Source organism: Pteronotus mesoamericanus, unplaced genomic scaffold (genome assembly GCF_021234165.1).
Source record: "Pteronotus mesoamericanus isolate MK-2021 breed Mesoamerican mustached bat unplaced genomic scaffold, CSHL_Meso_final scaffold_1186, whole genome shotgun sequence".
NCBI classification, from domain to species: Eukaryota; Metazoa; Chordata; class Mammalia; order Chiroptera; family Mormoopidae; genus Pteronotus; species Pteronotus mesoamericanus.
In genome coordinates this window covers 3,812,374-3,838,866 of record NW_026555302.1, presented here as the reverse complement: position 1 = coordinate 3,838,866, position 26,493 = coordinate 3,812,374, and the positions used below count along the sequence as shown (strand labels likewise).

General features: G+C 41.0%; 1 protein-coding gene across 1 annotated transcript in view; it reads right to left on the bottom strand.

The window, feature by feature from the left end:
* Nucleotides 1-25,415, bottom strand: part of NIBAN1 (niban apoptosis regulator 1) — a 121,416-nt gene extending 96,001 nt beyond the window's left edge. Inside the window, exon 1 of the mRNA XM_054587660.1 lies at nucleotides 25,237-25,415. Within this exon, the coding sequence (XP_054443635.1) occupies nucleotides 25,237-25,291 (55 nt within the window). The 5' untranslated portion in view covers nucleotides 25,292-25,415. The remainder of the gene's footprint in view (nucleotides 1-25,236) is intronic.
* Between the last annotated feature and the right edge of the window lie 1,078 nt (nucleotides 25,416-26,493).

Below are 26,493 nucleotides of genomic sequence, written 5' to 3'. Positions count from 1 at the left end.
CTTGAAAAGAGGTTAGTGGTGAAGGAAGGGAGAGAGATGGGAGGCGGCTCAAGGAATAACAACTCAAAAGGTCGAAGACAGGGAATCCTTGGAGAAGGTGATGATGGTGCATGTGAGGCAGGAGAGACATTAGCCTGTTTCCAAGATGAGGAGAGGCAGCTGGTGAGGAAGAAGCAAAGTCTTCAGAAAGGAGGTAAGAAGAAATGGACGAGGAGGTCAGGTCCCGGGCTAACTTGGGATTATAAGGAGATACCCTCACCTTGAAGGAAAATGTGGCCATTCAGAGACCATTGTGGCCAGAGAGCCCAGCAACCAAGGCCTCTGGGTTTCTAGAACAGCTTTCTGGCTGATCGTGCCGGTAGAACCCTGGCTGGACTTCAGAGACTACACGAGAACCTCCACATCCCCTGAAAGGCACCTGGTTTTGAAGAAATCAGCCAATGTGAAGGGTAGCAAGGGAGTATGATAGTGAATAAAATTCCCCAATTTACTTTTGCAGGCCTTTTGGAACTTTAAAATTCTTCAAATCATATAACACTGTAGACTCTCTCCATGCCACTCAGCGGCAAGTAGCTTAAAAATATAGGAAAGAAAACAATTTATGAAATATTGCTTTTAAAAGCTTTTTCATAAAAACACAGTGGTAGGTATATAGGAGCCTAGCTGGTATAAATCAGTGCATCCTGTTTCAGTGGAGGGCTGGGAAGAGGACTGTTATTGTCTTACAACCGTGTGACAACGACATGATTCACATTCACTTAACTATTAAAGCAGGCGCTTGGCAAGAAAGTTAAGCAAAATGCTTGTATAATAATTTTTTAAAGACTTGTTCTCATTAGTTCCATGAGTAAAAATGCCTGGGCACATTCTCCATTCTCAGTTAACAGATGAAATAAATAACCTCTGTAAAAATATAAGAAGGCGCTTTATATTTTTGAATGAAAAAGATATCGTGAAATTATCACCAATGTTTCACTCATTGTGCTTGAGTGGGATGGATTGACTTCGTGCATCTCTTGTTGGTTAAAGGGGCAACATAGATGCAAGAGAAAGGGTGTGTGGACACACTTCAGTCTGCCCTTTCTTTAAAGAGTTTTTCAAAGATTAAATTCATTGGGGTGACACTGGCTAATAACATTATCTGAATTTCAGGTGTACAATTCTGTAACACACCATCTGTATGTTGCCTTGTACGCTCACCGCCCACAGTCTGACGTCCCTCCAAAACCATGGGATTGAGCCCTCTCTCCTCCCCTCACCCGCCCCCTTCTCCCCTGGTGGTGTGTGTCTAGGAGTTGGTATGGGGTTTTGTTTGTTTGTTTGTTGCTTTTTGTTTTATCCCCCACATATGAGTAAAATCATATGGTTCTGATCCTTTTCCACTTACTTCACATAGCATGATACTCTCAAGATCCATCCATGTTGTCACAAGTACTCTGCCCTTTCTTGTGCCCCATTTATTTTCTGGTTCACAATATGGGAAAATGTGATACCTGTTTTATTGACTCTAGTCATCCCTTATAACAACACCCAAATCATTTAGGGATTTGGAAACCAGGAAAAAAAAAAAAAAAAGGGAAAGGAGTTTAAACAAAGAAAGGAAGTTGAGGCGAGAAAACTAAAGCCAATTGAAGCTCTTTGGTAGTCTTTTCTACCTCCACTCCAACGAGTCTAGTTCTAAATTAGGAAAGTTAAACACCTAAAATGTCAGCACTTTTATTTAAAGAATCTGGAGGCGTTTTCACGTACCTTCTGAATTTAGATCAGGGGGAGGGAACATAACCCATATACCTTACAATACTAGCTACTTTATTCTGGTTTCTAAAAAAATCCAACTAGAGTGTCCTTATATACCTTGTTAAATGGTATCACAGACTGGTATCTGTTGTCATGCTCTCACAACAGTCTCAGGGATGCACCTATAACTGAGCTTAAGCGACAGGTCAGTTGCTGGGAGGTGGAGGTGACCGTATTTGTTCTAATTTGTAGCAAATTATTCAACCATTCCTTCTACGGGTCGCTCACCTCCTTGGACCTAATTAAGGTCTGGTCTCCCCAATCCTCATTAAGAAAAAAGTTGCATGAAGGTATTACATGCATTGCATCTGCAGGGCCTGGAAAGATGTGACAGTGGGCAATCCTGTCACTGAAGTGTCTGAGGTTACGGCTAGTTGACGGGGTCAGTTGCTGCAACAGGGAAGTCCGGAGAACGGCTGAGTCTCACACCAAAAGGATTTTTACGGTCCTCAGGAGAAGAGGGAAGTTTTTCGCCATAAGGAAGGATATGGAAAGAACTCAATGACAGGTGACACTAAAATAGAGGACTGCTCTTGATTCAGCTTTCCACAGTTCAGGGGCCAATGACAGAAACTATACTAAGATAAGACATAGTACACAATAAGGCTTGCACTAAAAATAATTTAAGTGGTACAACTTAAAGTTTCCTGTGGTCCCTGTGTTATCATTGACTCAAATATACAGAATTTATTGACCTGTAGAACAATGTCTCAGGGAACCAATAGTTCATAATGAAAGCTGTGTAGGCTAAGAAATGTAATAATACGCTATCAGAAAGAGAATATACTAATTACTCTATCTTCCTGCGCATATTAGAGTTATGGTTTTAAAAGTGCATTTAGTTGTTTTCAGTTTAAAACAGAAGGTGCATTTTGCAGGTTATGAAATACAAAAACACCTAGTTTTGGAGGAAATCTGTGGCACAGCAGGAGGGACCCAAGTGAAATAGACAGACGCCTTAAATTTCATCGCCTGTTTGAAGAAATTGTTATAAATACATTTAATGGGTAAACTTTGATCTTGGGCATATGTACAGTAAAAGTATACTAAGAGTTTCCTTTTCTTTTTTTCATTATAAGAACAACGTCTGTTTAATTTCTTTGTTTAGAAATCCTATCTGGCTTACAGGAAAAGCTTTGTAAGATGATGATTTGCTTGTATGTATTTGCTTCAACCCTACCTAACTTTTCTGACCCCAGCAGCTCCTTAAGGAAAATTCCTTTCCATTTCCCCCCATATTCTGATCACACACAGTACATACGAGTCCCGAGGCAAGAGGGAAGCAAGAGGCAGTGCTGCTCAGGGAAGTCAGGGAGCCAGATGCTCAGGGGAACCCTACAGGAGAGCGCTTTTAGAGCTTAGAAATGCTTTTCTGCCCATCTATTAGGCAACGCGGAATACCCCTCAATCAAGAAAATCACTTCCCTGCACCGACCAGTGTGGCTCAGTGGGTTGGGTGTTGCCCCACAAAGCAGAAGGTCACAGGTTCGAATCCTAAGTCAGGGCTCATGCCTGGGCTGCAGATTTAGTCCCCGGTCAGGGCATGTGCAAGGGAAGCAACCAATTGATGTTTCTCTCTCACATCAGTGTTTCTCTCCCTCTCTTTCTCCTTCACTTCCCCTCGCTCTAAAAATAAATAAGTAAAATCTTTAAAAATAAAGAAAATAATTTCCTACTAGCTGGGCTGTGCTGCGTTCCAGGGCGGGGACCCTGACAGCAACATTGCAGCCCTCAGATGACAAAGCCCTTTTAGAAAGAAGACCACCAGGTTCCCGGTCACTTTCAGAATCCAGAATAAAAGTCAGGGGCCACATTCAGGGCCAGGATCCTGGGACAGGCTCTACGTACTAAATTAGTTTTAACACTTCTTTATAGACGGGGAAGGGTCAAGTCAAGGAACTGGTATAAAGGGCCCATGAACGAAGGTGGGGGAGGATTGAAAATGGAAGGCGGGGGGAGGGGAGGACAGGGGAGAGTAATGGGGTCAGTTGCTGCAACAGGGAAGTCCAGAGAATGGCTGAGGGGAAAACTGTAATTGAACAACAATTAAAAAAGAAAATAAATAAAATAGAATAACCTAATTTCATTATTTTTTATCCCCCCAAAAATGCAGTGACACTCTCTATCTTCTTTATAGGTCCCCGGATCCTCAGTCAACATCTGTGAGAACTGCCATTTTTGAAAGATCCATGTTTGCCCTGAACACTGCCTGCTGACATGTGTGACTAACTGCCCACATTTAGCGCCGAGGCCATGGCTGGCGGGAGCAGTCTCTCGCTCTCATGCCCGGGTACAAACAATGAAACCAGCCCCTGCAACTTGTCACATCAAATGCTTCCAGGTGACTTGAAAATCAATGATGTTTCAGAAAAATCCTCAACCCAGAATAGGAAAAAGAAACATATACAGACAAGAACATCAATGAGAATGTGAGCTAAGTGTTTTGCTTATTTTAGAGAGAAAGTGATACATTTTCTCTTAACCTCTGATGTTGAGGGAAGCAGTTTGGCTTTTTGGGTCATAGGTCCCTTTAATAATGTGCTGAAAGTTTTGGGTGCCCGAAAAATATAAAAAAACATAGAATTCTGCCACTTCAAATTCCCTGACCCCAAATGAAAACTCCTTGACTTGGATGCCTGTGAAGAATCCATCTGAGGCTCACAAGACGAATAATATTCTGTTAGAAAATTGGATGAGAATGAGTTGAGTTCTATGGGAAGCCTGCATTGGCCAACTAACGCAGAAACAATGGGCTTGTCCAGGAAGAGTAAAGGAAAAGAGGAAACGGCCTCTAAATCTACGTAACATTTTAGTTTAGACTTAAATTCAATTTTTTAAAATGGCAACTTCAGAATTAATAGGTCCACAATCACAGCAACTTTAATATACCAATGCATTGATGCCATTTCTTAGAGAGAAAGTTCTATTGTATTAATAGATACAGCAGAAGTTGTATCTGATAGTTATAAAGCTAGCACATGTTTATGCTGAATGACAACAAAAACAAAACAACTACCATGCTATTTATAAGTTGACCACATCTCTTGCCGCTGAATACTTGCAGCTTGCTAAGGAAATGCAGTATAGCAAGTCAAAACCAATAGCTCAGTAAAATGCAAATTACTGTTCAAAAATGAATTCCAAAATCTTTGCTCTTATGTGAATTAACCTTAAAAATCTTCATTGAGTGCTAAACTCTCTAGCACACTATTCTAGACACAGTGGGTGATACAAACGAGTATATGGTTCTCTGTGGGAGAATATGACCCATAGTGGGGAAAGAAAGCTCAGGATTTGAAGCTTATAATAAAATCAGAGGTAGAAGGAGTAGGATGATCTTCCAAAAAAAAAAAATGTGGAAAACTCATGTACTCCTCTTATCCCTGCCTTATTGTACGGCCATCACTATACAGTAGCCTCTGTGGACACTGCCAATTGCTGTCTCTGTGTGCGTGGAGCATCAGGAGTCATGTGCAGAAGACCTCCAAGCACCATCAGAAGAAAGGAACCTGCTGCAGCCCTGGGAAGAAGAGGATGGGTAATCGTCACCTCTCCCAATTGGGAGTACTAAGGGTTCTGTGCAGATATGATTTGGTCAATGATGCTTGCTACCCATCTTCATTGGAACAGTTCTAGAATACAAGAGTCTACTGGAATATTCTAGGCCCCACTAACCCATTATTCAGTCCTTGCATCTTCACTAGAACACACAACGACAATCATTTGCACCTAAGAAGTCATAGGCTGGAGACTACAAGACCCAGGAACACAAGCGGGGTTCTGATGCCTCTTCCTGTCAATGCTTAGGACTTTGGAAGAGAGGAAATACTGAAGCAGTGAACAGCTTACCATGAAAAGGTGGTTGGCGAATAGGGTGTCATTTTCTGTGTGATGCCGTAATGTACTTGAGTGATGGGTGTTGGGGAGGGTTGCAGTACATCTCATGAGGACAGGGAAGAAAGACTTGAAGATGATTTGTTGGTCTTTAAATTAAATATGGAAGAAAAAGGAAAGCGATGTGCACGTAGAACCATGAAACCAGTTACCAGAATGGTCTGCAGTCATGTTGTGAGAAAAAGAAGACTAGCTAAGGGAGAGCCATAATACTCCTATAAGAAAACAACTGGGAAAAGTTCCCAAAATGATATTCTCAAGGGCCTCATTGTTGTGTGGGACCAGTACAGAGCACAACAACTTGAAAATAAGGTGATAAAAACAATCTCATAATAATTACTAGGAGTTGGTAGTAATCCAAAGAAATATCTGTAAGGAAGGGACATAAAGAAATATCACTCATCATCTGTGTGAAAAATCCATGAACTTAGGTGGTAAGGATGATGAAGAGGCATTCAAATAAGGGTTAAATGAGAGGAAAAGCTATCACGTTGTAGATGAAGCTGAAATTAACAGACTGTATGGCCCAATGGGAGAAATGGATGACACATTCCTAATTTAGTTTATAATGTTGGCCCAGGGGCACGAAACAGTTGAGATGGGAAACTTCAACGACCTGAATATTTGATTGGCGATGCTAAAATGAAAGCAGGATGTCTCACAAATGACTGCCTGGACTGGAAGACAACTTTATTTCTCTATACAGAGAAGAGGTAACCAAGGGAACTGCTACTTGGATCTAATTCTAAACAGCTAGTGAAGTGAAAGAACAAAGCTTGCGCAAAAGTAATGATGTCATTATAGCATATGACAGAGCCCTCTTAACCACTCTCTACTTACCCATGGCTTATGATTCTTTTGTAAAATGAACTTGCTGATGCAACAGGGTCCCAGGGTTCAAGTTCAATAGACTACTCTCTACTACCTCTGCTTCACCTCCAAGTTGTGTGCCTATCAAACGTCTGTTGTGCTTCCTTCCAAATCTGTTCATCCCAGCTGCACTTACTGTGGATAAGTAATTTAAATTTAATATTATACAAACTGACTAACTGTTAGTGCAAGAGGAAAAGAACTATTGTTAACTAAGTCAAATGTTTTGGAAGGTTTTGATAAAGAGTTCTAAAAAGTATTGTTAAATTAGGTATAGGCAATTAAACAGTGAACATCTTTTGAAAAACCACCCCCCCACCCCAAAAAATAGGTCTCTTTGGATGCTGTGATCAGATTTTTTAAACAAGATCTGCCCAACTTAAAGGAAATAAAAACTGAAAATTATAAATAATACAAAAAAACACAATGGGGAAGCCTAATCAATTTTTTTTAAAAAGATCTTTGCCCTATGTCGAAAGATTGGGAATGAATAAATTTCTTTCCCTAATATATTTTAAATTAAAATATTCAAGACATATGATCTTTTCATAATATGCTACTTTAACTGTCTTTTTAATTAATTGTCCAACTTCATTCCAACAGCAACAGAAAAAAGGCTCATATCCTGGCATTTTTGATAGTCAGGTGGGGGGGGGTGGTCAACACTGTGATTATAAAACCTGAACTTCCGGAAGGCAGAATTCACAAGGCTCGGCAGAAACAGGACGATGACTCTGGGGCAAGAGACTGACAGAGGGTTGAGTGGCGCCCTTCTGCCCACATGGCCTATGACCCTGTCTACACAATCACGTATTGTGAGCCCATCAAGGGACAGGGATAGGGGTTCCTGTATGTAGTTTTATCATGACCTCTGATTTCAACAGGGCCAGTATAAAAAAAATAGAGAAGGGCATTTGCCGAGAATAAATGTAAGAGAGTGCTAGGGCTCTCCAAAAATAGTAACAGATAGATCGAGACCTACAACTTTTAAGTACAACAAAGTGTTCTTTTCGTAATGTTCAAAACTAAAGGAATGCCAGGGAGAGATAAATGAGACGTATGGCACCAGTGACATGATGCTGGTGGAATAACACAGAGAAAGAAAAACGGCTCCACTGCTATTTTTATCCTCGTCTTCTCTTCCATGAAGAATGAGTTTTAGCCCTCGCCCGGTAGCTCAGTGGGTTGGAGCATCGTCCTTAAATGGCAAGGCTGCAGTTCACGCCAATGTTGCAGTTTGTTCCCTGGTCACGGCACATACAAGAATCAACCAAAGAGTGCGTGGATAAGTAGAACAACAGATTGATGTTTCTCCCTGTCTTCTCTCTTCTCTCTCTTGAAAATCAATAAATTTAAAAAAAATGATTTTCATTCTTGAAATAGAAGACTAAATATAAGAGAAAAAGAAAGCCCAAGATTGATAAAAGAGATTTAAAGAGAGCAGCAGGACACTGTCAAGTTACGACAATCCGGTGTGTTCAGAACATTCACAAACAAGATTCTAAGCTATCACCAACCAGTAGAGGTTCTGGAAGAGCTGAATAGACAAATGTAGACCCGATTCTTTTTTAAAACGAGGAAAAATAAATGCAGATTTTGCAATCTACAGACTTTTGAACTTAATTTTAATACCAGGAAAGATTATGGAATTGCTGTTAAAGGGATGATTTGAAATTTCAAAATAAAAAAATAGATCATAAATAGTATCTGTTTCCAACTAAAAGCAACAATCAAATTTATTGAAGAAAAAAAGAGAGTCTTTTCTTTTAAAAAAGCAGGATCAAAACCAGAATGACTGCTACTAGAAATGGGAGGGGATTATATTCTCCATTCTTCATATTTTCATTAAAGCAAATCTGGTACAACAGAAAGGAGAAATTGCCTGAAGAGGAGTTTAGAGTTTAAGACAAAGGAAAGTGTTTCCTGCCTGGCTTTCTATTCAAGCAAATGACATGCAGGCAAAACCTTTGAGCTCTTCGTAGAAGTGTGGCAGGTTTTGGAACCAAACTGGTTGAGGAAGCTTAAATAGGCAAAATGCATTTGTGATGGAGAACAATATAGTGAAGGTAGGGTGTTGTAGTAAAAAGTAGTCCAGCTTCAGATACAGAGGGATAAATCATACATCTTGTATAATTTAACTTACATGCGGTGAATAGACAAGTTCACAGACAGAAGGTAAAATAAAGGTTATTATTTAATGCTATACGTGTTTACATCGGGAATTATGCAAAAATTTTGCATATAGACAGTGGTGATGGTTACAAAAGATGGTGAATATTTTAATGCCACCAAATGGTATACTTATAAATGGTCAAAATGATAAATAGTATGTCATGTATATTTTACCACACTAAAAATAGAGAGATCTGGCTTCGGCACAGGGTGAGCCCCCTTCCCACATGCACAGGAGCCTGGGAGCTGACCAGGGGCTGGAGGAGGGAGAGCTGGCTGGTGCTGAGCAGGAGGGAGGGGGCAGAGGGCCTGGGCCAGGGGCCAGGTGTGAGCCAAGAAGCAGGATGGAATCGAGGAAGAATTCGGTTCAGGCTCAGTTCACTAACAAAATAAGCTGTCCAAATATGGACTGATTGGCTTTAGGAGATAACAAGTTTCCCAGTGGATACCCTGTATTGAAAGCCACTCACGGGGTTTAGTAAGAGCATTCAAGCTAAGATGACTTTTAACTACTTTTTGATTTCCTTCCTGAGGGGCAAGCAAGTGATGTTTGTTCTTTTAACAAAATCTCCTTAAACTGTGAGACTTATAGAGTGATGACCCCAAATAGTGACGAAGTGGAAAAATAATGGGAATGAAAACAATTTCTTAGATTAATTAGTTATTCGGCCACTCCCAGGTAAACACAATCAAGATATTCAAGAGTATGTAACAAGATGGAAAGGTCCTTAGGAATAAGAATTGTCAAATACTATAATCATTATTACATACGTTTATGGAATTTTTTCCCCGAGGGATCCATAGGTAAATATGGTACTGAGAAAGAGCTAATTCAGATACATTTCTGTTGAAAGAGATGTAGATTCAGTTAGCTCCAGTTCAAAGCACATATTTATTAATTTATTCATTCATTCAACAAACAAGTATTGAGGACAGATCATGGAATATAAAGTGGGTAGGAAAATAAGACAAATTTTCCGCTATCAAGAGCTCAGATTACTGACTGTGTGCCAGAAGGTTAAGAAATTCAGCGTGACTAACAGATTGCACTTCTATTGTGCCTTTTACTTTAAAGCTGTAATTTTTAAAATTGTTCACACTCTTTGACATCTAAAAAGTACTTATAAGAAAATAAGCACAGATGCACATAAATATTTATGTGTTAGCGGATGCTCACTAAAATGTTATTTATAATAATAAAAATCTGAAAATGACCTTCATGTCTAACAAGAGGAGAATGGGTAAATAAATTATAGGCTATATGGAAGCTGGTGTCCTCCACAGCCAATAAAACTTATGCTTTAGAAGAATATTTAGTGAAGTAGTGATAAGGGAATTGTCTGTGATATAGTGTTCAGTAGCAGTATACAGACTTGTATAAAAATATGATCCAAGGCAATAGTACACTGCGTTTTCCTCTCAAAACAAAGCAGTTATTAATCTTGTGGTAACACTTTTCTTAGAATAACTATCAAAACTGAGCTAGGGCAATGCTAATAGGCAGAAATCACACATATTTGAGCGCAAAGTCCCAAGCTGGAATTTAAGTCTCAGTTCCTAATCTGGAAATGGAGGATGATAATATTCATAGAAAATCAAGCAGAACTGGGTGGGGGTCCGCGCTCTGCCACAGGCCAGCCATAAATAAGGCTCTTGTGCCACCAGGCAGACAGAGAACATCACCATCACTATTGCCATCATCATCGCTGAGTGGAAGCCAAGAAAGAAGCAATCAAGAGACTGTTCAGTGGAGTATTGATTTAAAACGACTCGATCGGCTGAACAGATGAGCTCAACAGGAGGTTATGAGTCATATATTCTCACAGCCCAGGGGAGGACACCACACACCACGCAGGAAAAATAAATAAATAATAAAATAATAAAGATTAAAAAAATAAAGTAAAACAACTCATTCAAGATAATGATTTTTTAAATCTGCTTTATCTCCAAACTAGTTTTTTCAATGAAGGGTTATAGAATAAGGAGCCCACTCACCCCCAACCGGAGTGACTGTCTTAGCCCTGTTCTCTAGTGTGGAAGAGCCTTCCTTAATTTAGGAGTTGATGGTCTCAGGCTTGACCACTTATTAGCTTGACGCGAAACAAGGAAAATCTGAGCCTGTTGGTGAGAAGGTGCACAAATTTCTTTTTCCAGGCCATCCACAAATGTTGAGCCTGGCGAGGAGAAATTTGCAAAAGGTACGTGAATAATGAGAAAGAGCTAATGTAAGTGATTCTCCACTGTGATTTACTCCGCATTCTGCAGCAGGCAGGCCCTGGACAAACTGCCTTCTCACTCCATCACTCCCCTGATGTGTAACGGGGACCATTAAACGAGGTAAGGAGATGAATTGCTGGAGATGTTTATGCATGCCTTCAGCAGCCCATGAAATGCACCCAAGAACAATAAAGATATCTGATGACCTGTCAGGGAGATGCCTATGCAAATGAGAACATCATGATTAGACTTCTGCCTCATCTAAAGGCTATCATGATATATGGAGGGAAAATGTTCACTTGCTCGCAGTATCACAAATAAGAAGCTGGTTTCAGACGAGGACAGGCTAGAAATGAAAATTCATGGCCCAATGCCTAATGCCGCTATAAAAGAGGACAATAATGGACATAGATCAGCAGCCAAGCTTATTTCCTTTGGAAACAATCATTTCATCAGACGGCAGTTCTTACTGCTCTCCTGAAATTATAGTATATGGCAGTAAAAATTATTTGTATTCCTCAGAAGTAAAATATGTGGTAAATGCTATGTCATCAGCATCTTCCTGCTCTTAAATAATAAATGATGCTTCGGACCAGAATTCAACAACCTTCAAGGTGCCTAGAAGAATTAAGACACAAAGAGGTCAAAGTAGCCAACATAGAGCCATTCAGCCAACTCTTTTTGAAAGGAGGAAGTCAGCTCAGTTACTGAGTCCGGTCCCCTCCTGTCGTGGCTGCAGAGTGACACTGTACGCAAGACAAGCACTGGCTTCAGGGAGAATGCCATCCATTCATGATTACATATGTGGCTTTACCCATAGGCTTAATCTCCCTGGGCCTGTCTTGCCATCTGCAAAATGAGCATGAAAACTGTACCTATTTCAGAGGATTACTGTGAGGATTGAAATGAAGTTACACGTATAAAGTTTTCAACATGGCGCCTGGCAGGTAGTGAAAGGCCTTGCTTAGCAAACAACAGTTATCATCATCATCATCATCATCATCATCATCATCATTATTATTATTCCATCTGTCTACCTGATATCCCCACTTGGATATCCAACTTAGCACACCCAAAACTGAACTCTTCATTTTCACGTGCACCCCCAGCCCTCCCTGTTTCCTTAAGTGGCAACTTCATTCTTTCCATTGCTCCGGTCAGAAACCTTGGAGTTGCGTTGAAGTCACTGTACTTTACTTCCTCCTATTCCATAGACCTGTTAGCTCTGCCTTCAGAATACACTGATAACCCAACTACTTGTCACTCCCTCCAGCGACTCCCTATCCCTAGCCACCCTGGGCCCAGGTTACAGCTCTAGTTTCCTAACTGGCCTCCTGTTTCCTCCCTTGCCCCTCGTACAGCCTGTTCTCTACCCAGCAGTCAGAGATACCAGATTATATCCTTCCTCCCCATGTGCCCAGATCTCCCCATGATTTCTCCAGCCCAAGTCATTGCAATGACCTGCAAGTCCCTCTGTGACGTGGCTCCGCCCACCTCCCTGCCCTTGCTCTGGTAGCACACGTGATTCGTGTCTCTTCAGAACAGTAAGAATGCTATTTCTAAAACAGGACAAGTTGCCTTCCAATTCAGAGCCTTGAACTTCCTATTTTCTCTACCCAGGGTGTACCCGTCACCCCAGATATTCCCATATCTTACTCGAGCACTTCATCCAAATGTTAGAGGAGAACTCCCTGACCCCTTGTCTGATGCAGTAGCCCTCATCACACTCTTTTCTCTTCCCTGTTCCTGTTTCTTCCTATCTTTATTACCACACACCATTTTATTAGTTGTTTATTTCTTTCTCCCTGCTACCGCCTCCATAATGAAGTCCTTCGAGAGCAGTTTTATCTGTTCTGTTCATCTCAGTTCACAGAACGGCACATTCCATTTGATGACTAGGATGAAAGGTATGAAATGAATGTCTCATCATTAGAAATAGATGTGATCCATGAAGTTTTATAAGTTTGTCCTCAGTAAGATTCTTCGGAGAGTCTTAATCAATTAAAAAACCCTTTCACTAAGAAGAAAACTTGAGGTCTAAAGACAAGCCCAAAGTCACATGGTAAGGACTAAAACCAAGCTTCAAAAATCCACTTTTGTACCAAATTTCATGTCCTTGTCCCAAAAGTCCATGCTTTCTACTGAGTCTGGAACATATTAGAGTCTTACCTCTATAAATTATAGAAAATGTGCAGCAGCTCAGTCCTGGTTTGGGGCACGACTATGAACCCCATTTTGCAGTGGCAGAAACCAAGGCTAGAGGAGATTAGAGAACTTCAAAAGACCGCACCACTAGCAAGCGATGAGGCCAGTGCCTGACCTTGGGAACTGCGCCTGCGGAACCAGTGCTCTGTAGAATCAAGAAATCCGCACATTGAACGTTTATGATGAATGTTTTGTAAGGATTGACCTGCTCGGTAAGTTCTTTTTATTTTTGTCCACTTTTCTGAAAATGGGGCAGACATATAATAAATATCATTTTGACAGTTTTTATTACAAATCTTAATGCCTTACACTCATTTGCAAAATATATCATATGTATATATTTCTCCTTTTAATGAACAATAAAGAGATTAAAAATATCCCAGGAGAAATGCTGAGTGTGGCTACCAACACATCTCAAGGCATCATGTGTTTTCATAAAAACCATATGGAAACACTAAGAGCATGCATCCTTTTTCTCGGGCATCCACCGATGCCAATAGCTGCGGTGCTCTGAAATAAGCAAAGTTTATGGTATGCCTCAAGACTTTCTCCTGAAAGTGTCAAATAATATTGAAGAAGGAAATACCAAACACGAAACATGTTGGTAAGTGAGCCGCTAATGTTGTCATGTGTCAGGAGGCATTCCTATGGCTTTTCTCAGAACTTAGAATTCTACAGACCACTGAAAATGCAGAGAAATGCAAGTACAGAGAAAATGGAACATCCCAGAGTGTAGATGACATACAATCTTTTCCAAAAAGTCTGAGTAAGGTACTATGTTATTTCAATTTCAACAGCAAAGTATATGATCCAAAATCACTTACATTATTAAAAAGTCCTATGAGGGGAAATAGTGGCAATGTATCATTGAAAGTGGGGCTTTTAAAAATCTTAACTCTTATCCTAAATATAATTTAAATACACAATGGCCCAAATGCAATCCTATGAAAATCGGTCATTGCAGAGGGAGAATGAGTTGGAGGGAGGAAAAACCCATGGGAAGGGATAGTCTGGAACCAAAAGGTCATTAAAGATTCCAGACATCCTCTTAAATTTGGCTAGAGAGTCCTGAGCAGGAGCCAAGAAATGAAAATAGAAGAAGATAAAATTAAGCTATCTATTTTACCGCCTCCTGGCTGGAGGAGAGGGGTGGTCATGTTAAGTACTAGGGGTGCCGCACATTTCCATCCCTTTCAGACAAAAATCACAAAGAGGCAAGAATACTTTAGCATTTCTTTATGAGCTTAAGCATTCAACTGAGGGAAATGCAGAGACTGGTGACGAAGGCAAATGGGCTCAGGGCTTTATCAGAGAGACAAGTACCAGCCAGTCTGTCGACCCACTGGGGCGTGCAATTCTTGAGTACCAAGGGGGCATTATATCTAAGTGTTAAATTTAGGGCTGAATAATATAATGCATAAGCTTAAAAAAAGAGTTGGCATTCTCAGGATTTTTACATATAACTCTGAATTAGAGTACACTCTGTTTGGACTGGAACATAAAGCTTGGAGATTTTTGGTTTGGTTTAGCTTGTTTGAAATACCATGGACCATGAAAAGAGCTCTCTCCCGGGGTGTGGAGACCCAAGTTCCAGTCCTGTGTCTGCCAGGTGCGCAGACAGGGGTCGCTCACTCAGTTGCTCAGATTATAATAAAGAGGTTGGGTTAGACACTTCTCTCTCAAGTTCCTTGCTCTAGGAATCTTCTAGAAATCTTTATCAGAAACAGCAGTCTAAAATACCATGTGAGCTACAAATGTGAGCCCCAAGTGTAATTTTAAGATTTCTGTAGCACATTATAATTTTTAACAGATTAAGTTAATGTTAATATAGTTTAATACAATAGAACCAAAATAGTATCACTTCAATGTGTAATTGCTAGTGAACAATATTAATGAGGCATTTTACATTCTTTCCTTTGTACCAAGACTCTTAAAAGCCCAGTGTGTATTTTTTCACTTGTATCATATCTTAATTTGAACTAGCCAGATTTCAAGAGTTCAATGGTTATACATGTATGATTACTACCATATTAGACAGCTCAAGTTTAGAGGGCTTAAACATTCCTTACCTGAACACAATGTAAGGAAATAGCCTACCTTCAAAGTGAGAATACATTTAAGTAGAAAAACAATTCATTAAAATATTAGTGTCAACATGATGAGGGAAGGAAAGGGACGAGGTAATCAGCAAAGGGAGAGGACTTTTACTGGAAATTGCAAAACAGATAGAGAAGGCACTGTGTCATGTGGAACCTTGAAGGTCAAATAGATATGGACCTCCAGGCCTGGTCCATAAAATGTTCACACCTGAGCTGTCACTGTCCCTCCTCTAATCTGCAGATATATGCAGGGCATCCAGGTAAGGTCTTTGTGGCCCTAAGAATAACGGAGCCAGTAGACCAAGGATTCCTACTCTGGGGTCTGTGGACTCTTATGGGATCTGTGGATAGAATTCGGAGGATCCGAAAGTTGAATGGAGAGAAATAACAATTATTTTTATTAACTTCAAACTCAAATTCAGCTTTTCCTTCAATATTGTACGTAGGCACCAAACCACAATAGAGTATGGCCGTACTTGTGACTCTGTCATCGACAGACATCGCAGATGCTCCCACTGCACATTTCACTTGCTGTGTATCTTAGAAGAGCAGTTCATCAAGAGGACAGCAGGTATGAGACCCACCATGAGACCTTGTCCTTGAACACATCAAGAAGCACATACGATATTGTATTATAGATTTTTTAAATATTTTGATAAATGCATTTTCATAAAATTGGTTTCTTTTCTACTTCTGCGTGTTTTTTGTCTTTTTTTTTAATTTAAAAATGTTAGTCTCAGAAGGGACCCATAGGTTTCACCAGACAGCCAGGTGGTCCATGACACAATGCTCTAGACAGAATGAGTCAGGGTCCCTGGATGGCTCACCGCATCTCTGTCTCATGGAGAATCACGTTGGACTGTGTAACGAGTGAGATATAAAGCATTATCATGACAAGCTACTGAGATCTGCGGAGTGTTCCTTTCAACAGTCAGCCCTGTCTAAGATACAACTGAAATCCGGCGCAGGCCACTGGCAATTGCTTCTCACGGCAGCCAGAATCCATGCGCCGAAGAGAGGGGCACTAGCAGAGACGGCCTGGTAAACTGGGTCTGAAGACAAAGCAAAACAAAAGAAGACCTAGCGTGGCTGATTGCAAGCTCCCAATAGGATGCCCCTGAACTCTGCGTAAGGAAGGGACACCTCAATTCAGTACTGGTCAGCCAGCGTGAGCGAATTCCTGGCACTCCACAGGGGCTGTTCCTCCCCACGACCGGTCCTGGAAAGCTGTGTTGCTGCCTCCCTCACCTGATTTGAGGGGAAGATTATTGTAGAACCTGAAAATAATTGTTTAAAGACTCCTGTTTAAACCATTGTGCCTGACTCCTTCATAATGGATAAATATCGCAGAATACCTTCGATGCAGTAATTTGTAAATGCAACAAGCTGTTGAAAAGAATCCAATTAGTACTAATTACAATCCTGGAGTGTCCCAACAAATTATAATGCCATTGCTTCTGTAGAGGCATTGTGTTTAAACACGCGGAAACATTAATTAGTCTGCAGAACAAATGTGTGAGATAGGTATTATTTGGCAGCATCTGAAAGCCAATTATTCACTCTCCGAAGGCCGGATGCCATTTCTGATAGTAAAAACAAATTTATTAGCATAATAGTAGGATTGGGAGATCAGAGAATTATATTACCTTCATTTCTGAGCTCTTTTCATCTCACCGGGCATTACTGCTTGATCCCATTTTACATATAAGAAATTAAAGGCAGCCAGTTGACAGAACCAATATATACAGAGAATCCAGCTTCAGATTCAGTGAGTCCTCAGGAGATCATCACGCCTGTTTTTCAAGTCTGAAGGCTCCACTTACAAGTCTTCTGTGGCTTTCTTCACAAATATAAATATTTTCTTCTGTAGTGAAGAAGGTACCTAAAACTACCATTTTACTTAAAGTTTTAAAATGACACACTAGGCCTGCTTTTTCCTCCTTGTAAATTCCATATTGCATTTTGCTAACATTTAGATAAATTTTAATTTCTGGATTCAGCTATTTACAATCTTATCCACTGAAAATATTCACTTCAAAAAGTAGCCCAATTACTTAGAACTAAGAGGTAGAAGCAAGGGTGTAGTAAATGTTTCAACTTATACCAAGGGGTAAATTACTGGTTTAGCTTATGAAGTAAATAAGTCACTATTTAGAGCCTATCAAGTTGATATTCCTTTCCACTAAAGAATAAGTTATGTTGACAAGACTTGGTATTTCTGAAAGAACATTTGATATCCTGTTAACTTTTCTCTGAGACATTTACTCACTGGCGCTTTCTAAGCATTCAATAAATACTAGTGTTTACTCTCATTATTATCATCATTCCTCACACTAGAAGTTATCACTTTTCATTAAAAATTGACATCCCATGTAAAGTACAATATAAGAAATATATTCAAGAATATTGTAATATCTATGTATGGTGCCAATTGGGTACTGGAAATATCAGGAAGAACATTTGTAAGGTATATGACTATCTACCCTCTATTCTGTACACCTGAAACTAAATCAAAATAATATTGAATGTAAAATGTAATTGAAAAAATTTTTAATAAAAAGATTTAAAAAAATAAAAAAGAATTGACATTCCACTCATGCTCTTAGTCTTAGTCATGCTATAAAATTCTCATTTACTTTAACTTTAAACAGTACATTTTAATAAATGTTACTACTGTAATCCTCTCCAATGAAACCATTTTAGGTTGTTTATTCTTCACATACTATACATTTTTCAATTGTTGCTAATAGAATTTATCTTAATCTCATTCCATGCCTGTGTCTGTTTTGTTCAGGCAATTGTCCAGACATATCCATCTAACTCACTCAGCAAGAACTTATATAGGAAATAATTTTTTTTTAAATGCATTCAGTTGACATTGCGGAAAACCTCTGAATTCTTTTGAGCTAATCACAGAAATTATCACCCGTCCTGTGTGATCCCCAAAGATAACAGCACATGACCATGACTAACAATGTCCTTTTTGAAGGAACATCCCCAGTTTCCCCACTGAGCCACCTGCTCGTTTGTCCTGGCCGCAGACCAGCACATGTCAGCGGCTCCACACACAGATGTGCTCTGCTCCTCTCCCAGATGTACTGAGAGTGTTGGTAACAGGTACGACAGCCACGTTCTCCAACAGAGGTTCCAACAGACTTCAAAAACAGAGTAGTCATATTGCTCTTTCCTAAAGACTAGAGAGAGGAATTACTTTTTGTATCTTCCATTTCTCTCCTCATCATGTTCATGTCTTCCTCTTTAGCATATGGAACATATTTATAAAAACTGTCTGAATGTCCTTGTCTGTTAATGTTATCACATCTGTCATTCCCACATGTATTCTGTTGATGGATATTTTTCCTGAGAGTTAAGGATATATTCCTGCTTCCTAATGTGCCTGGTGATTGTTGATTGGATACTGGATATTGTGGATTTTACATTGTTGAATGTGTATTTTGCTGTATCCCTATAGAGAATGGAGAGATAGGATAGGAAATAAACAAGATGAACCTGTAAAATACCCTGACCTATCAGACGGCAAGGAAGCTATCAATAAGACTAGGGGTATTTCAAAAGGACTCAGAAGCCAAGTTGAAGAGTTTTTCATTGTCAAAGGAAAATTTGAGCTTCAGTGAGAATAAAAAGTACAGTGGAATTCAGGAATTCATAATGATATTTTTAATTTACTTGATCACCATCAGAAGATGACAGGAGAGCAATAAATTATCTTGAAAACTGGTAAATAAAAGGAAAGGATAAAGTGCTAGTCCTGCCTTTCCTGTATGAACTATAATACAAGGGAACCAAATAGTTGTTAAGGAAAGTAGCACTTTATAAAATTATTCTAGCTAAGAAATGAAAATGAAAATGACACAATCAGAATATCATCATATTTGAAACCCCCCAGTGAATTTTGGGGTCCTGGCAATGAGCATCAATGGGCGCGAAAATCACAAAAAGAGACATAACCAGATGTTATGTGCCCCCAGATGAAGGACAAACCACCACCTATAGTCCTCACAAAACTATTAATCCTGAGTCTGATCAAGTCTCACTGTTGCTCTGTCAATTTGTAGAAAATACAGGAGAAACATGTGGAACTTGCATCACTAGCAAATTCCAGACTGTAGAAAACTGCATGCCAAATAGCCCAGACCCTTCAACAGATAATTTGCAGGTAAAAGAAAGAGATGCAGGGGAAAACTGCAGATTAAAAGAAAGTTAAAGCAGATATTTTTTAAATGGGCAAGACTAAACTATAGTGCTTAAAGATACACTGCTGGGTGATAAAACCATAAGGAAATACAAGGGTGTCATTATTTCAAAATCTAGGAAGAGTGAGTGTTGTGGTAGCCTGTTACCACGATCCTCTAAGGAGCTATGCGTAACTCGTGGTATCTCTCACTTTGTGGAGTCCCCACCCCTTGAACTGGGGCTGGCCCCAGACTTGATTTAACAACAGAATGCAGCAAGCAATGCTGAGCCATTCCGGGCCTGAAACACAGGAAACCCTGTCAGCTTCTAGAAGCTTTTGTACTCTTGCAAACCCCAACCTATCATTTTAAAAGTCCAATATCTTACTGGAGAGACAGGTAAAAAGGCCACTGGGGGCACAGAAAGCCTTCAGAGTTAAGGCCAGCCACCAGCCATTCTGCCAGCGCAAAGTGGCTGCCGAATGAATGCCCACAGGGAAATACGTGGTATAAAACTGCCCAGCTGGACCTCGGACCGAGAGCAGAATTGTGGGCAAATAACTAGTTGTTTTAAGAGCGATTATCTTTTGGGGGAGCTTGTGGGGCAGCAAGAGATCACTGAAGACAGCAATTATTTGGAGAGAGACAAGAAGGTCTAGGGTTGGGAATGGGGTCCCCGAATGAAGGCTCCTGCAGGAGCTAGTGAAGTCGTTTCCGCTTCTAGACCTGGGCGATGGTCACCTTAAAATGATTCACCAAGCTCGGCATTTGTTTCATGTGCTTTTCCAAACCTATATTTTATTTTAAAAAAAAAAAAATGGAAGGAAAAATCCACATGGTTTGGCATAGAGACATTTACTCTTCTTCCAAAATTCCTTCAAACTGTGGACTTTTTCTAAATCACTTTGGGGCTCCTCGTTAAAACTATTAATTTATTCTAATCCTACAGACATCAACAACCCAACAACCTCAAGCATAAAAATATACACTTTGGGGCCTTGACCTTGCGATGCGCAAAGCTGAATTAATTGTTCACACATCCCCTAAATCCTTCCCTCTCTCCTGTAAGTGAGAAAAAACATGGAATACCAAAAAAATATAATAGGCACTTTTATAAGCTGGCTTGCATTTTCTTATTGGCAGCAACTTGCTGGTCTCTTTTTTAAATGAATTTTCAGTTTCCAAGGAGAAAATCTGTATTGCATTTGGAGTTTTGTTTGGTGGCGGTGATGGCGGTGGTGGGGGTTATGTGTGTACTTTAGTTTGCAACTGTTAGAATTTTAACCCTCAAGTCCTAAGCTTTACTGTAGTGGTTTAAACAGACTGCAGCAGGTAACTTATGCTCTCTTATTCCTTCATCTGCCTTTCCACTGTTCTTTTATCATCACTCTGACTCATTTCCCATTTCACAATGCTGATTACTATGTGCACCTTTTTTTGTTAAGCACCTACCTCTACTGACAAAAAAATTAAGAGTTCTCATTAGGAGATTGAAATTTACCACCACAATTCACACTGTATATTTTATAAAACTTTCACAGTGCATTTATTTCAGGTCTATTAGAAATTACTCTTACAAATTGAGCTCCTGCTCTCGCACTTTCTACCTGGGAACCCAGTTTAGACTTTCCCAAAGGCTACAGGAGAGGAAACCTACAATTAGTTCCATAGTCCACAGCAAAAGTAAACTTAAACATCAAAACGAGAAAATCACTACTGTCACGTTAGAACTTACTATCATTAAAGGAGCCTTGATGATATGGTCCTCTTGCAGCCAATGCTCATAGAAAAAAGGTGTTTCATCAAGAATAGATAGATCTTGACTTACCATCTGACTCTCTGAGTCCATCAAAGCATGACTGGGGACCCAAGAAAGAAGGTCACTGTTTCTTCCACAAGTCCAGGAGGAAATGTTAATCTGCCTCAGTTACCCGTCTTTATTTAGGTTGAATCTAAGAAATTCTCAATTCACATTAAATTCCCCAAGGTTTGGTTTCCAGTCACAAACTCTAAAGGTGGTGGAAAGTAATTATTGCCACTACAAATTCCCTATATGCAATCATTTTTCTAATTTTAAACTCTTATTAGCTTCATCAGTAGTTGGGCATGCTTGAAGGCTTTTTTTTAAGTTGAAATAGAATGTGATCAATACATGTTTATGCTTTATTTATACCAGGTCCTCTCCTTCTTCCTCCCATCCCTGCTCTCCCCATCTGCAGAGCTGCAAGCCCCTACTTCTTAGGAGAATCCACCCATTTCTACAAATTAGGAACTGAGATAAATAGCAATGGTATAGTTGTTCTCTACTTCCTACTACCATTACTAGCCAGATAAATTGAGCTCTAAGATCATTTTATCACAATAATTCAGATAAATCAGATCAGGTCTTATGCTCATCTCCTACCAACAAATCATGACTGAAGAATAAGCAAATGTGTGGACTGGCCCTGCACATCCAGACTGAGTAGCCTGCAAGTATGCACAGCGCTCCTGCCTTTCACTCACCTCGTCTGCGGAGACTTCACATTAGACACTGTTATCCACATAAGCTTCTTATACGGTCGCCTAAGTTAATCCTTATGGTACAAAGCTGATAAAATTCCCCTTAGAGAAATACATGTTGTCTTTAAGCTGAAACTCATTTCTCACTTCAAAGTATCAGATCACTGATGAGCATTTCAGAGGGAGCCAATGGACCCTTTACAGGTTACATGTGGCTGACTATGAGTAAGTCTAGGACAAAGACAGTTTTCCTAACTGCTATTTGTTGCTATGAGGCCTAGAGGTGTCCACCGGTCCCCGCCCATTGAATTACAGTTCAATGACAATTTTTAAAAGAAAAAAAAATTGCTTAAACAGGAAAACACTATATTTTTGAAGCTATAGTTCACCTTCAGGCATACCAAAGGTTTAAAATGAAAAAGGAAACAAGGCATAAAAGGAGAAAAGTGCCCTGGCTAGTGTGGCTCAGTGGATTGAGTGCCAGCCTAAGAACCAAAGGGTCGCTGGTTCAATTCCCAGCCAGGGCACATGCCTGGGTTGTGGGCCAGGTCCCTGGGTGCGGGCATGTGAGAAGCAACCGCACATTGATGTTTTTCTCCCTTTCTTTCTCCCTCTTTTTCCCTCTCTAAAAATAAAGAAATAAAATCCTTAAAAAAGAGAGAGAAAAGTGTCCTAAACTGGCCACTGAGCTTTCTTTCTCATGAAAGGGGGACACTTCCAGGTCCTCACTGAAAGCCAACAGATGACACTGCCTGTGTATTACAAGTTGGTCTCTGTTGTTCATTAATAAACATCTTATCAAGGGAAATTACTGAAAGTCTTCTAGGAACATTCCTAAAAATTTATTTCGTCATAAGAAACATGAGTGTGGAAGTAATTTTCAAAATTAACATCTTTAGAAACGAAGTCCTTAACTTCTGAAACCCCTTTATCTAGAGATTTACTAAATCCAAGGAAATAATGGACTTTCAAAACACCCATGTGACAAAGATCACTATTAACACAAACTTTTGAGGCACACAAACCAAGTGGCAGCTGTTAAATGATTCATCTAAAAGTAAATGTTGATTCAGACAGCTGCTTTTCACACATACAAGATTAAGTTAACAAACCTCACTCCAAATACTCATATACTGACTAGTTATTCTCCATATATTAGCAAGTTTATCAAGCTTGAAAGCAAGTTATTGTTTCCACATAAAGAGCTTTCAAATCTAAAATATTTCACTGGCAGCTACTGTATGAGAAATGGGTCATAAAATTGTATTTAAACTTTATTGTCATACTTTCAATCATTCTGCTTACAACTGAATCATAGCTTGAAAATATATAGTCTAAAGGATGGGCAAAGAGGTGAAGGTGGGGTTATGTTTGTTTATTTGTTTGTTTGTTTGTTTTTCCCCAGGATCCAGGGCTTCAATGACATCAGGACATCACAGTCCCAGTGACCTTCATTCATTCATCCACTAACAATTTACAACCCCATGCATTTTTCCAATGCACTGTTCTTCTTTGGCAAGGCTGGAATGCTCAAATGAGGCAACATCTCATTTTCTCTGGAGGTATTCTAACTTTAACTCTTCTCTTCCCTCTGTCCCTACACACCTTGAAAGTGCCCTCCCAAACAAAGAATGAGGAGATAAAACTGAACAAAACTAGAGGATATGGTGACTGACACCTAAGTCCTTCGTGGGTGCTAGCTGTCTCATCCTTCTGTATGTGTAATTATCTAATGTCAGAAATAAAGAGATTACACATTTTCTTATCATGAGTACAATGTTTGCATCAACAATAGCCATGACCATAAAGTCTTCTTCAGGCAAGCTAACCAGCTCATTGCTGGACTTCCAATGATTACAGTAGATGGCCTTGCTCCAGCTTCAGGTGTTTCTAAGCTTTTTGGTGAGATAAAGTCTTATAAAATTAAGTGCCAGAAACGTGTTTTACTAATAAATCCATGCAAGTCCCTTCTCATGCATTCTACTACATTGTTCTTTCAGTCCCCTGTACCACAAGGCTATAGCCAAAAGCGTAAGACTAAGGCCAGCTCAGTTTAGCTCTTCTACTAATAGAAACAAGTCATCCACCTTTTTCCCATTTTAAATAAACAATAGTGAAGGGATACTTGACCAACTTTTATCCCCTGACCATATAGATTGTGGATAACCTTCTACTACCAAAAAACATCGGAGCAGAAATCGGCAAAATCAATTACACCGTGCTCAAGTGCCCTGGCTTTCCAAAAGGATTTAGGTGCTGTGGTGGCTAAAAACAAATATGGATTAAGAACACTAAATAAATGCCTTCTTCTTAACAAAAGCTTCAGGGGCCAGAAAGAGGTATCAGGAAGAACTTAATCATTTCTTTACAGAATTAGGGTTTCATTCTAGAGTTTCATGCCTAGTATAGAAGGTGTTTCTAAAACCAGAGAAACACTAAATTCACAAGATAACCAAATAATAGGTAGTGGCTGTGAGCAAGGTTGTGGGGAGGGAAGACAGGGAGACCAAACAGACCCAGAGTCATGATTTCCTGCAGTTTCAGTTCAGCTTGTTTTATTTTTCTCTTCTACCTCGCACTCTTTTCTGAATCACCACATCTCTGCAAGTTTCTCAAAATGAGTTTCTCCCTATCTATGACTTAAGCAGCAGTTACAAAATAGGTTCGTGTTCCTCTTTTGCTTCCTCCCTTCTACAAGGGAGGGAAGGGAACCCTACAACCTGGGAGCATAATGACATTGCCCTTTCTGCCTCTAATGAAATCATCCCCCAAGTGACACTGAAGTTTAAGAATAGCTGCGGCCTTGCGCGGGACCAAAACCAGGCCAGCAGGACCAAGAGGGAAATTCTGCTTGATAGGCCAGGAATCCCCAGGGAAACTTTAGAAGCGAGGGATATCCCCTGCGGTGTTCTGCGGCGAAGTGCAGGGACAGGAAAGCCAGGTGTTTCTGGGCTGGGTGGGTCGGGCGCGGGGCTCTGGGCGCGGGGCAGAGCCCCAGGCAGGCGGCAGCGGGCGCAGAGGAGGGAAAGAGGTCTCGCCCCACCCCACAGCCGGCACCTGTCTCTCCAAGCCCTCCGGCGGCCTCCCCCGAGCATCCCCAGCCCCACCCGACACGGAGCGCACCGGCCAGCTGCACCCGCACTGGGTGAAACCTGGGGACCCTGCGCCCACAGGTAGAGAGTGGGGCGTGGAGAGCGGGGCGCGCTGCAGGCACCTGCTCGGGATGTCCCCTCTGGGGACAGTGCCCAGGCGGCCCTTCCGTCCCAAGCGTCCCCCGGGAGGCATACCTCGGATGTAGGTGCACTTGCCCTCGTCCAGCTGGCTGGAGGCCGAGGCGCCCATGGCTGCGGGGAGCGCGGGTGCTGAGCGCGGCAGCGGCCCACACCCCACGCGGCACTGACGGCTCCGGTGCGTGCCCGCTGCTCGCTTCTGGAGGCTGAAGCGACGGGCAGCGGGGCTCTGCAGTTAAAGGACCAACTTCCTCCGAGAGGCGCCGCCTTCTGGGACGCCTCCTCCAGGTCCGCGCCCTCCGAGGAGCTGTGGGCTGGCCCCGGCCTTCTTCCCGCCCTCTCTTCTCCGCTGGGCTCCGAAGGGATGTCGAGTCTGGAAGGACTTTCGGCTCCTTCTCTTCCTCGGCTTCTGCTTCTTCTCAGCAGTTTAGGGCAGGCCAGAAAAACTTTGGGATAAGTGGATCATTTCCCTAGTGATCTGTGAGCTGGAAACTTCCCCACTTAACATCCCACCAGGTGGAGTTCTACATCTCATTGCTTTGCGCACGGCGCCTCTGGTACAAGCAGCCAGAGTTCTTCTCAAGCATCACCTAAGAACTTGCTAGAAATGCAAAATTTCAGCTCCCTCCGCGTCTGCCCCCAACCTCCACCCACACACTGCCCCAGTGAGAAACTCTGGGAATGGGCCCCAGTTATCTGTGTTTCCACAGGCCCTCCAGGTAATTCTGACACCTGAAGTTTGAGAACCCAGGGTAAACTGCACCTTCCTGCTGGCAAGAAGTTGGGCCAGGGAGGGAACTGGGAATGAAAGGGAAAAGAGAGAAATCGAAAAAACCTAGGGAAAGCCCAGGGCTGGATCCTACAATATGCTCCCAGCCCCGAAACTTCTTGAAGTTTGGTCAGGCTGTTCTTACACCTCTAGGTTCAGTTCCTCTCCTTGGCTAACTGGAAATAGTTCGTTGGAAAGGGCATCTGTTCTTTTCCCACAGCCACTATTTAGCTTGGCAGCTGCTCCCAAATAAGAACCAGCCTGGGCAGAGGGGTCACCAGTCAGTCATTTCTTCCTATTCTTAGTACTAAAGTTTTTAATGACTCCTGTTGACTTAACCTCCGAGGTCAAATGGTCTGGGCACACAAGAACCAGACCTTGAGGGTTCTTGTCTCCAAAGTTATTTCACTAGGACTTTAACATGAAGATTTCTCACACCTCATACCCAATCTCTCCCACCGTACATTCTAATTCATCCAGAAATTCTCTCAATTCTCCAAATGACCCTTAAACATCAGGGGTTTGAACCTCACAGGTCCACCTGT